This window comes from Pinus tabuliformis, chromosome J (assembly GCF_031772625.1).
Source record: "Pinus tabuliformis cultivar Carrire ecotype Pingquan chromosome J, CPIR1, whole genome shotgun sequence".
Taxonomy (NCBI): Eukaryota; Viridiplantae; Streptophyta; class Pinopsida; order Pinales; family Pinaceae; genus Pinus; species Pinus tabuliformis.
This window is the reverse complement of record NC_142295.1, coordinates 458545626-458558836: the sequence shown is the minus strand read 5'-3', so window position 1 is coordinate 458558836 and position 13211 is coordinate 458545626. Positions and strand designations below refer to the sequence as shown.

General features: G+C 33.9%; 1 protein-coding gene across 2 annotated transcripts; it reads left to right on the top strand.

Moving 5' to 3' along the window:
• The first annotated feature begins 877 nt into the window (after nucleotides 1-877).
• Nucleotides 878-6501, top strand: LOC149227809 (serine/threonine-protein kinase GRIK1-like). Of its 2 annotated transcripts, none has more exons than XM_089375572.1 (3): nucleotides 878-997; nucleotides 4773-4868; nucleotides 5093-6501. In XM_089375572.1, exons 1-3 carry the CDS (start codon nucleotides 989-991, stop codon nucleotides 5228-5230), a joined length of 243 nt encoding a protein of 80 aa, XP_089231698.1. In that variant the 5' UTR covers nucleotides 878-988; the 3' UTR covers nucleotides 5231-6501. The 2 variants fall into 2 exon arrangements, 1 of the variants encoding a protein (XP_089231698.1); XR_016247164.1 differs by lacking the exon at nucleotides 878-997 and adding an exon at nucleotides 3928-4137.
• Nucleotides 6502-13211: the final 6710 nt, after the last annotated feature.

Genomic DNA, 13211 nt, shown 5'->3' with positions numbered 1-13211 from the left:
TAAATACTATTTTTAATAACCAACAATGAGAAACAAACACAAACCTAAATAAAATACATCACATTTAAAAATAATAATTAAGTTGAGAGGTTCATTCTAAGTATGTGTGCTCAACTTGAACAACTTGAAGTTGATAAGTATTCCTAAAAAGATACTTTAAATAAATTTAAAAAAATGTCTCGTAAAAAATGATTGTAGTTTTAATTGAAAACATTATAAAACATCAATAATCTCATTCCTATTGTGTTTGGTTATTTGTTATTAATAATTATATATATTTGGTTAATTTTAATTAAAAGCATTATAAAATATCAATAATATCATTCCTATTGTGCTTGCGTGGTTGTTATTAATATTACAAACCAATGCTAAAATATCTTACTTTCATTTTTAAAATTATAAATAAAATATTTAACTTAAATAAGCTCTTAACGTTGACTTTACTTTAAAAAATTAAGTAGGTTAAAAGTTTTTAAATATTAATAATAATATATTATTAAAAATACCATTTAAAAAAGAAGAAGAAGTAGTTATCAAGTACTAAAAAAATAAAATCTCTCAACATAATTTTTTTTTCAAATTTCACATAGATAATTTTCAGATAATGAAATTGGATAAACAACGTAATTAAGATAAACGTGAAACGACTATACGGTAATAACAACAAACCATTTATTAAATTATTACGCCGTAAGGCGTTCCCTCTGGAAACGACTCCCCTCTGGCATTACGTGTACATTTGTGGGCCTTTGATTTCTAATGTTAGACGATTAAAATAGTTTCAACCGTGCGATTAATTCTAATTACGACCATGCGATTAATTCCAATTAACCGTGCGATTAAGACTGGTAGCGGTAGCGCTTGCTCTGGACTATCCATTGTCTGGAACGCTTCTGCTACCAGAACGCTTTTGCTACTAGACCGAGGGCACACATTTACTTTTGCTCTTCCATTTCGTGGAATGTAGTCTTATGCGCAGAGCACCACTATGAGAAAGGTAGAGGTTCCTGGCACTTGTGGACTGTCACTATAGTTTGGTGGAATTTATATCACAAATTTCCCCTACTTCTCGACGACATTGCAGCAGCCATGCGTAATATCAAACCATTTCATTTATGGATTTTTTATGAATGATTTCATGATATCACTGGGTATTTTGTCTGGTTGAAGTTTGTTATTTTCTTTTTATCTTTTTCTTTCAACTCCTATTCCAAGTTTATTTAATCTTGGCGAAAGGCTCCAGTTAAGGATGGCACCATTATTTTCCCAATATTGTTCCACCAAGAATGCCCTTTAGGTAATTGTTGGTTTCCTGGTTTACCTCTAATATCCTTACTCGTTATGTGTTTGTTTATTGTCAATTTAATTACTAGTTTATTTTCGCTCCCATAACAGTTTCTAGCAGTGCTACCTCTCATAATGCAACTACTAAGAGTTATTAGTTGGAGGGTTTCCTCCTTTCCTGTTGGGCATGGAATGGGTAACAAATTATTTTTCTTGTCTATACTTTCAATTTATTAGCATGGATTTTGTGTCCTCTCGCTACTTATTTTCTTTCACCGTTTTCCAATTAGACATTATCTTCCTAACGTTAGTGGAGTCAAGAACGCACCACATATATCCTTGCCAAGTGGTAAACAAAACTGAAACCAGCCACACAAAGCTTCTTTCCTTGGCAATGCAATTATCAAACAAACATGATGTTTGCACAAGCTTTACCACCATGCAAGGGTACTGGTTGGGGTATTGACTCCCCGCAAAATCTTAATCGTTTACTACTCTCATGTTTCAGTTAAACTCAATCATCCATTCATGTACATGATATGACATGACGGCATTGATATTATTTAGCTTAATCGCAGGTTTCGGATGATAGGCTTTTGCATTTTTGTTCACTTATCAGGGTATGTATGTTGTGTCTTTTGCTTGTTTAAATTATGTTTATAATTCATTTCCTTTGTGCATAAGTCTGTGCATTAATGTGGTGTAGCAAAAGTTAATGCCTGCCAGAATTGACAGTGTTAGTCAAAATTTTTCACACAAAGCTTCTTTCCTTGGCAATGCAATTATCAAACAAACATGATGTTTGCACAAGCTTTACCACCATGCAAGGGTACTGGTTGGGGTATTGACTCCCCGCAAAATCTTAATCGTTTACTACTCTCATGTTTCAGTTAAACTCAATCATCCATTCATGTACATGATATGACATGACGACATTGATATTATTTAGCTTAATCGTAGGTTTCGGATGATAGGCTTTTGCATTTTTGTTCACTTATCAGGGTATGTATGTTGTGTCTTTTGCTTGTTTAAATTATGTTTATAATTCATTTCCTTTGTGCATAAGTCTGTGCATTAATGTGGTGTAGCAAAAGTTAATGCCTGCAAGAATTGACAGTGTTAGTCAAATTTTTTTGGTTTCCTACATAAAAATCAAGCAGGTTTTGTTTTGAAAGCCCTTTTTTTCACTGCAATACAGAAAGTTGGTATGGAAATTTTAGCCTTTTTAACTGCGTGTTGTCAATTACATATTTGAATTCAAGCAGAATAGTGAATGTGTCAAGCATGTTATATCATATAATACAAAACATTGACAATGATAATGAATATTTTCATGTAACATATCTGGAGTAAGATAACAACGTGATAATGAATATTTTCATGTAACATATCTGGAGTAAGATAACAACGTGATTGCTTTCTTTTTCTACAGTGCATTGAGCCTTATTGTTGAATGTGTCGAGCATTTCATTTTTCCGACTTCCAGTAATTTGGTTACTATCTAATGTAGTTCATCAACATTTTTCGATAAGCACCATGTTGATTGGTTTGCTTTGAAAATTTGGTTACTATCTAATTCATGCTTGTTCTCTTGTAAACAAAAGCCTGTTGAATGAATCTACTACTATTATTTTCAATATCTTGTTCTTTTTTTCCTTCATTTCATTGGATAAATCATAAAAGGTTTTATTCAAGCTTTCATTCTGCCATTTTTTTGTTACCAAAGTTTGAAATATTTACATATTGCATACCTTGTTTTCACTAAAACAATTTGAAGGAGAATACCAATCATTCTCTCTATTGTTGGAAAAATAAAATAGCTTAATATTGAAACTTATCTTCTTTTTACTGTGTTGAATTTGGACTTGCCTCCATCCACTTTCTTAGTTGGGAACCTGAAAATTACTGTGCAGAATATCTTTCATGGAGATATCGAACCAGTTAAGATTTATGACTTTAGTGTTAGCAGGATGTTTGAGGTAAGAAAGTTGCTCTCTGAGTGTACCTTCCTTTCTGATAGTGAGTGTGTTCTAAACATGACCTCTCAAACTGCACCATTTCATAGTTATAGACAATTACAAATGCCTATTGTTGACTATTGTTAGGTGAGTATTTTTTATTAAATGTTAACGTTGGACAATGAGGATTCAATTACCGGGAGGAAATGTTTTACAAAATCCAGTGTTCCTTTGGCTGTATACAGGGCAACAATGATGAGCTTCGAAGGTCTCCTGATACTCCTGTTTTTACTGCACCAGAATGTTGCCTAGGAAGAGTGCTTGAAACTTTGCTAATTATACAAATACCGTCTGCTCAAGGTTTGGACAATCGTTACTGCTAATTTGTACTGTATTCATATCTTCGATGATATATTGTCCATCTTGTTTGTTCTCAGATTACATTCTTATACTCGACATATATTATATTTTCAATTCATGCTTGTTCTCTTGTAAACAAAAGCCTGTTGAATGAAATGAAAGACCAGAGGAAAGGAAGAAAGGGTCACATGTTAAAGGACAGATACTTCAGTTGTCAAAATAGGCTTAACAATTTTTGTTGCTTGTTTTCAATAGGCTTGACATATCATGGTAAAATTGATGATGTGTAGGCATTGGGTGTGACACTATACTGCATGGTGTTAGGTTCTTATCCCTTCATTGGAGACTCCTTGCAAGGCACATATGACAAGGTAAATGAATCTCTGCTGCTTTTGACTTTTCAGACAGGCCGGATGGAGGGAAATACTTATTTTATTGTTACTGATGGTGGCTTAGATTGTTCATGATCCACTTGTACTTCCAGAGGATATGAATCCAGCACTTGCAAACTTACTCGAAGGTTTTCTTTGCAAGGGTAAGCGACTTTTCTCAATTGAATGTTTTAATATCATATAATACAAAACAATACAAAACATTGACAATGATAATGAATATTTTCATGTAACATATCTGGAGTAAGATAACAACGTGATTGCTTTCTTTTTCTACAGTGCATTGAGCCTTATTGTTGAATGTGTCGAGCATTTCATTTTTCCGACTTCCAGTAATTTGGTTACTATCTAATGTAGTTCATCAACATTTTTCGATAAGCACCATGCTTATTGGTAGCACCATGTTGATTGGTTTGCTTTGAAAATTTGGTTACTATCTAATTCATGCTTGTTCTCTTGTAAACAAAAGCCTGTTGAATGAATCTACTACTATTATTTTCAATATCTTGTTCTTTTTTTCCTTCATTTCATTGGATAAATCATAAAAGGTTTTATTCAAGCTTTCATTCTGCCATTTTTTTGTTACCAAAGTTTGAAATATTTACATATTGCATACCTTGTTTTCACTAAAACAATTTGAAGGAGAATACCAATCATTCTCTCTATTGTTGGAAAAATAAAATAGCTTAATATTGAAACTTATCTTCTTTTTACTGTGTTGAATTTGGACTTGCCTCCATCCACTTTCTTAGTTGGGAACCTGAAAATTACTGTGCAGAATATCTTTCATGGAGATATCGAACCAGAAAACCTTCTGGTTGGCAGCGATGGAATAGTTAAGATTTATGACTTTAGTGTTAGCAGGATGTTTGAGGTAAGAAAGTTGCTCTCTGAGTGTACCTTCCTTTCTGATAGTGAGTGTGTTCTAAACATGACCTCTCAAACTGCACCATTTCATAGTTATAGACAATTACAAATGCCTACTGTTGACTATTGTTAGGTAAGTATTTTTTATTAAATGTTAATGTTGGACAATGAGGATTCAATTGCTGGGAGGAAATGTTTTAAAAAATCCAGTGTTCCTTTGGATGTATACAGGGCAGCAATGATGAGCTTCGAAGGTCTCCTGGTACTCCTGTTTTTACTGCACCAGAATGTTGCCTAGGAAGAGTGCTTGAAACTTTGCTAATTATACAAATACTGTCTGCTCAAGATTTGGACAATCGTTGCTGCTAATTTGTACTGTATTCATATCTTCGATGATATATTGTCCATCTTGTTTGTTGTCAGATTACATTCTTATACTCGACATATATTATATTTTCAATTCATGCTTGTTCTCTTGTAAACAAAAGCCTGTTGAATGAATCTACTACTATTATTTTCAATATCTTGTTCTTTTTTTCCTTCATTTCATTGGATAAATCATAAAAGGTTTTATTCAAGCTTTGATTCTGCCATTTTTTTGTTACCAAATTTTGAAATATTTACATATTGCATACCTTGTTTTCACTAAAACAATTTGAAGGAGAATACCAATCATTCTCTCCAAAGTTGGGAACCTCCAACTCCAGTTAGGGCAACAAACCACGTAGAAGCAATTTCCCTCGTCCTCTAGGTTTCATCTTCATAGCTCTAGTACTAATTCTTTAGTGAATTACATTACACACATGATCTTCCAACACCATTTAAATACAATTGTACCACAAAAGAAACAACCAGGAGTCCGTCCCCCCAAAGCGTAAGGAGGTCGATGAGTTTGGACTTATCTTCTTTTTACTGTGTTGAATTTGGACTTGCCTCCATCCACTTTCTTAGTTGGGAACCTGAAAATTACTGTGCAGAATATCTTTCATGGAGATATCGAACCAGAAAACCTTCTGGTTGGCAGCGATGGAATAGTTAAGATTTCTGACTTTAGTGTTAGCAGGATGTTTGAGGTAAGAAAGTTGCTCTTTGAGTGTACCTTCCTTTCTGATAGTGAGTGTGTTCTAAACATGACCTCTCAAACTGCACCATTTCATAGTTATAGACAATTACAAATGCCTACTGTTGACTATTGTTAGGTGAGTATTTTTTATTAAATGTTAACGTTGGACAATGAGGATTCAATTACCGGGAGGAAATGTTTTACAAAATCCAGTGTTCCTTTGGATGTATACAGGGCAGCAATGATGAGCTTCGAAGGTCTCCTGGTACTCCTGTTTTTACTGCACCAGAATGTTGCCTAGGAAGAGTGCTTGAAACTTTGCTAATTATACAAATACCGTCTGCTCAAGATTTGGACAATCGTTGCTGCTAATTTGTACTGTATTCATATCTTCGATGATATATTGTCCATCTTGTTTGTTGTCAGATTACATTCTTATACTCGACATATATTATATTTTCAATTCATGCTTGTTTTCTTGTAAACAAAAGCCTGTTGAATGAAATGAAAGACCAGAGGAAAGGAAGAAAGGGTCACATGTTAAAGGATAGATACTTCAGTTTTCAAAATAGACCTGACAATTTTTGTTGCCTGTTTTCAATAGGCTTGACATATCATGGTAAAATTGATGATGTGTGGGCATTGGGTGTGACACTATACTGCATGGTGTTAGGTTCTTATCCCTTCATTGGTGACTCCTTGCAAGGCACATATGACAAGGTAAATGAATCTCTGCTGCTTTTGACTTTTCAAACAGGCCGGATGGAGGGAAATACTTATTTTATTGTTACTGATGGTGGCTTAGATTGTTCATGATCCACTTGTACTTCCAGAGGATATGAATCTAGCACTTGCAAACTTACTCGAAGGTTTTCTTTGCAACCATAATAATAAGGCTGCCACTATTGGATTTCACAGATCCGAATAAAAGGATGAGCTTAGAGGTTGTTGCAAGGCATCCATGGGTTATGAAGGATTTCATGTCAACTGTGCAGGTTTTGGGGAAATGTGAACAGGATAGCTCCAGATATCATTCTGATCATCATGAGAAAAATGTAGCTTCCTCTGAAGCATTGTCAAAATCAGTTTAACAGGGATGGTTATGGTTTTTATTATTACATATTTCATGGCTACTTAGTCATGGAAGAGATGTTGTGGTTCTTCAGAAGAGGGGGTTCCTCTGCTCATTGTATTTATGTTGAGTTGCTCTATGATGCTTGTACATTGTATCTGCCTGTATGACTTTAGATATTCAACGAAATGCTTTAGTTGGACTTCCTCCTAATGCAATTGGGAACTCAAAGGAATATTATTTGACAGTTCTAACCATGCAAATAATAATCAAGAATCACATGATATGGTGGCTAATGTTCAAACTTCAAACTTTCAAAGCACTTCACTATGTTTTAATTTGCTAAATATGCAATGAAATATAAAACAAATAAGTAAGCCAAATCCCCTTCAATCAATGTTCTAAAAAGGTGTGAGCATTGTGAGTCATCTGCCATGCTCCAGTGTTTATGTTATTGAAAAAACATAGAATGACTAAATGTTGAACCGATTGTTTCAGTTACTAGGCTTTTCTATCCGTTGAAATTCCTGCTATTACAGCCTTTTGACCCATAGGCTTCCCTTCTGTATAGACCTGATCAAAGGCACTCTCCTTGGATGTGACATGCTTGAGATTAAAATCTTGAATTGAGTCAACTTCTGCCTTGCTTAACATGACAAAGCTTTCCACCCCCAAAGCTATGATATTTTTGTCCCTTTTCTTCACGAAGTGTTTGCCTGTTGTGAACACAACCTCTACATGCAGATTGCTCTCTGTAGTTTGGTTAACAAAAAACAATTTTCTACTTAGACCAGGAACGTAAAAAAGTGTTTTTGAACATAAACTTTACTAGTTAGATGTAGTGTTAAAGACCACCACAACAAATGTCAAAGCAATTTGTAGTGGTAACTAAATATCTCTTGCTTGCGTTAATAGAGAACATATCATGGGCGATTTTTTAAAGAACATATCATTAGCTTAGTGTTAATGCATTTAAAAGATCGTATTACAATTCTGTTTCAATTTCCTTTATGTTTTCTCTTTTTTTCTGTTTCAATTTCCAGTTTTTAAAGTTGAAATGAGCTCTAATCTACAATGCTATGTATTGATAAACACGATAAGACCTTTATCTTTGACAAAGCTTTTTCTAAATTAATAGATTTCTAACATTTGTTATCTATAATTTTTACAACAAAATCTGTGAGCATTCAAGTTGTTTGTAAATTTCATATATCAGTGAGAAGAAGCAAGAATTGAAGCTTTGGTAAATCTCAAGACTTCCAAATCTAAAGCTGCAACCAAAAATCTTAAGGTATAAGGAGTGTGCCTATAAATATTGGTACACATTTAGGAATATTTCTATAATTCTGGTCATTTACAACATTTAGGAAAAGTGAATAGACATGTTGATATTTAGGTCATTGACCTAATGCACACACTATATGAATAATGGATTTCCGCACTTTATGCCTTACGGCGTTTCCTTTGCAACATTTGGTGCAAATGCTAGTTAATACTCCTTTCCAACCTCAAGAACCTCACTCACCGTCTCCTCTATTCAAGTGCATCAAACTTCCTAAAAATACGCGCCATGCTTCCTCATTAGTTTCTTTAGGCTTCCCACGCCCAACTCTTACAATATGTGGCTACAAACAGATGTAACAATATTGATTCCTGGAAATGAACCACCTTATAAAACAACTTATGATTCAGGGTTTTGGTAAGCTTCAACAAAACTAAATCGAATCATTCGATGACAAAGTTAATGTTTCAAAGTTGTAAACTTAAATACGAATAACTATATATACTATTCACGAACCTAACCGATGAGTTCGTAAAAGTGAAACATTAAAGTCTTATCAGAGGAATAAATATATATATTAAACAGTGTCGACATGTAATTACTACTAGTAGTAGCTTTTTTCCACGGCGGCCCGACGGAAAGTTCTTTTTGGTTTAATTATTCGTCTTTTTCAACGGAGTCGTCTACCGAGGAATTGTCTGGACGGGAAAAATTGGCTGAGCAATAAATTTTCAAAATTTTTATAGAAACAATATTTGAATTGTTTTTATAGTGGAAATGGATTTAGCACCATCAAAAATTTTTGTTACATTTTTTTTAAATTTGATGGAAATTACAAAAAATTTTACAGCATTTTCTCTAAATTTAACGAAAATTTCGGTAACTTTTAGACAATTCCTCTAACTAATTAAACTATGACTTTTTCAACTTATCTAATTAAAAAACTTTTTATTTTATTAATTTTTAAATGTGTCATGAACATGGTTTTTGAAAAGCTTTTTATTTTATTTTATTTTTAAATGTGTTGTGAACATGGTTTTTGAACTTACGAGATTGACCACCGTAAAGACTGGTAGAACCACTCTAACATGGTGAGCATTGTGTGGTTTCCGAGAAGCAATTGGTTTTCATCATTTTTGTCGGATGTTATACTTTAAAAATGAGTTGTGTAATCTAATTAAGTAGTTTAAATTTATGGTCTCTTAAAGTTTTTATGGGCTAAATTGTTCGAAAAAAATGAAATTTTTTTGTTTAATTAATAGAGTTTCCATGGAATTACAAATTTGAAAGGTAAAGTTTATATTATTTAAATATTTTATTGTTTTTAATATTATTATATTTATTATATATTTAAAAATATATTTTAAATGATAAAAAATTATGATTTTTCAAAATAATATATTATTAAATCTAAAACATAAAATAATTATATTAATTTATTTATTTTTTCAAAGTAAATTGTATCGTTTTTAAAAGAAAATTAGAATTTACATTATGAGTATAAATAGTGTTGTTAGTCTTTCACTAGGGAGACCATATTAGATCCAAAAAAGAAAGAGATAACATTACTCAAAATATAGCTAGAGTATTGACGTAAGATGCTTTACATAGTAATTTTTTATAGCAAAGGAAACACAAAAGACATGACACACCTAAGCTTGGGGGTTTGAATATGAGAGTACAACTTGGACAAGTTCTTTTGGGTTCTCGAAAGTTCTCCCCGCCACAAGAGATATGCCAAGATGTTGTTATATTCTTTCCATTATGTGATCCAGGTCCCTCAGGTGTGTAAGTGCTCCAAGAAATGAAGAACATCCTCACAATGCTCATGCCCAGCCAAAAGTGTGCACCCTAGTAAGAATTCCATTTACAATAAAGGTCAACGATTTGCATATATTAGCTGAACTGACCCCTTTTGGGCCTTATGTTTGGGATCCTGCCCATTCTACAAGGACCTTTGTATCTAAGAGGGTAGTTTTATGCGTGGAACCTTCCCCTCAGCTTGAGTGATTTTTTCTTCAGTGATTTTTTCCTAGATAGGGCTTGTGATGTCCCCATAAAAACTATAATTATTTTATTTACTGCGGTAAAAACAAAGATTGGATTTTATTATTTATAACATTTGAATTATATATTAAATTTTGTTAGTTAAGAATGAAAATCAATATGGAGTGTTAACAAATCTTGTAACTCTCTTTCATATCAAGAAGTTGGGAATAGGTAGTTACTTAACCCTAAATAGTTCCCTGATTATGAATTCTCCAAGAAGGAATCAAGAGGGTAATGTGAAAGTACCTGAGAGAACAAAAATTGGAGAAAAGGGAAGGTTTTTCGTGCTGGAAGGACAGATGGAGGGTGAGCTAAGTCTGGTTATGACCAAATATCTTTGGATGCTATGACTGTTATGTCTTGCAAGAAAGCATTAGCCTTGTGAGCAAGAGCTCGGGGGGTACTTGGACCTGAAGGCAAGTCTCATGGCTGGAAGGATAAATTTGTAAAGTGAAGTAGTGACTTCAACAGTTGACTGACTTAATTTTGTATTCAGGTAAGTACTGAGTCCTTTGTGTTCAATTTAAGTTATATATAGTGCATGTAGTAGTTCTTAAATTTAATATATTGGCATGTGGTTAACTTTCTGAGTTGTGCTAAAATAGAAAAAACATCAGTAGGAGAAACTGGCTAAACCTTAGGTGGTAAGAAGGAGAAACTGTAAAAGTTTTTATACAAAAAGATACAGTACTGTGAGATTAACAATAGTAAAGTCCTTCGCTATAAAATATAACTAGCTACATTATCTATAAATGAGAAGTATAGCAACTGCTAAACAACTAAAAATATAAGATTGCATTTCCAGAAAAATACACCTTGACAAAGGAACAACACCTTGACAAAGGAACAACATTATAACAAAATGTAGACAGTTGGTTCAATTAAAGTTGGGAAATTTGGAAAATAAACAATTAGTAATAGAGGAATTCATCCTAACTAGACTCGGAAAGCATGCACCGCAAGGGCATATTCTATTAAATAAATTCATCAGATGGAGAAGGTTTATATGGAAACAAATTCGTCGAACATAAAATAAAACCCTTTTTGGGCCAAGCCTGGGGTTATAACATTTCAATGTACATAGCTACCAATCAATTATTACAACTAAATTCAATAACATTCTTGAGGGGTAGCTCACAACCTGCATAGAAATAGGGCAACACTATTATAAACACTCTCTGTAACTAAGAAACGGAGTCGTCAGCCAGAGATCACCCAATAGGGATTCTCTCTCTCTAGCCTTGACCTGTTTGCACATAACCAACATGACCTTAAGAAAACGGAGAAAACAAATTCAAAACTGAGTTGGTTAATTTTCCGACACAGAGTAATCTGGCAAGAAACGATATATACTTTTCCAGTTCCTGAAACTAAGAGATAAATTTATTCATCATTTCTATTCCAAGATTTAAATAGCAGCAGTCGAACCGAAGGGGATTAAACCCTTAGGAGTAAAACCCTCATCAAAACAATTTTGCGAATAGAGCACTTCACAAGAAAGCAACTAAACATTTTTAGAAATAAAATATAAATACAAAATTGAATGATTAATTACAAGCTGCGAAACCCAGCCAAACTCAATAATTATGAGACTCAGAGAAGAGTTTGTTACATCCTCTGTTTAAGGCTATATATATATATATATATATATACTGGTAAAATCTGAGGAAAACCCTCATTGCATCAAAATTACAGTTATTATAACAACAGAGGTGAACCTCAAACATATGAACAATTCTCATAATGACTCTAGAAGTCTAGTAGCGTTTCAACGCTTCAAGCAGATCTAAAAACAAACATTAACCCTCTCTGGATTATAACATTCAAGAAGTAAACCAACCTCTACCAGAACCCTTAATGGCGAAGAATGGTATGCACATAACTACAACAACTAAGAAGAGCAGGGTATAGCATCGTGACAGAACATCGGAGGTGGTGCCTCGCATCATAGCTCGAAACACCAGGGGACCTCCGAAGGCACCTGCAACAAAACCCATAAACACATTACTCCTTATGATTGTGAACAAGGAAATATAACAAAACAACATTGCAAATAGTCAAAGTAACATAGAGAAATCGATACCTGTCAGGGCTGCACTGCGAGCCAAATCCTCCATAGGAACGGAGCCTTGAGGTAGCCCTCTAGCTGCAAAGGAGCTGCTCTGAATAGCCTACAAGGATTTCACAAGATGAGCCTGACAGCTTAAGGCCGCAACCGAACAAAGACATAACAAAAATACAACAGCCAAAAAATAAAGTCGCACCCCTAAATTAACCCAAGCTGTGAGAAGGAGTCTCCACTGTCAGATGTGCTTGAGCCAGCCTGACCATCGATGGAGCGAGGATATCGAGGAAGAGCAGCCAACTGGTGAACAAATAGTTGAAGTACTAACGACTGCTCTCGCCAAGGCTCGGGAGTACCATCAAGATTAGATTAGAATTAATGTAAATATGCCAGCTATAAATGTCAAGTATACGGAGCAAAGTGGAATTTAATTGTTGAATAATGTGACAGATATGATATTCCGGTCAGTAACTTAATATATTTCATAAACATTCAGAATAATCCCTTTTGGTAAAATATGTAAAGTGCATCTGATATATAAATATGTTTGGAATTATATGCTATAGGAATTACTATGTTTGGATATATGACAAGTGGTATCAGAGTGCTCAGGTTACAAAACTGAGGCCTCTAGAAACTAATGTTTAACAGTTGAGTGAAGATTTTTTTTGTATTCAGTGAAAGAAGCAAGAATAACTAGCATGAAGATAACATGCAACACACCGCAAGGAACCATGATAGGTCTAGGACCCACAACTTTTCAAGAAACTAACCTTGAATTATGGGTGCAACTCAGAGGAGAACCACGAAACACCAATA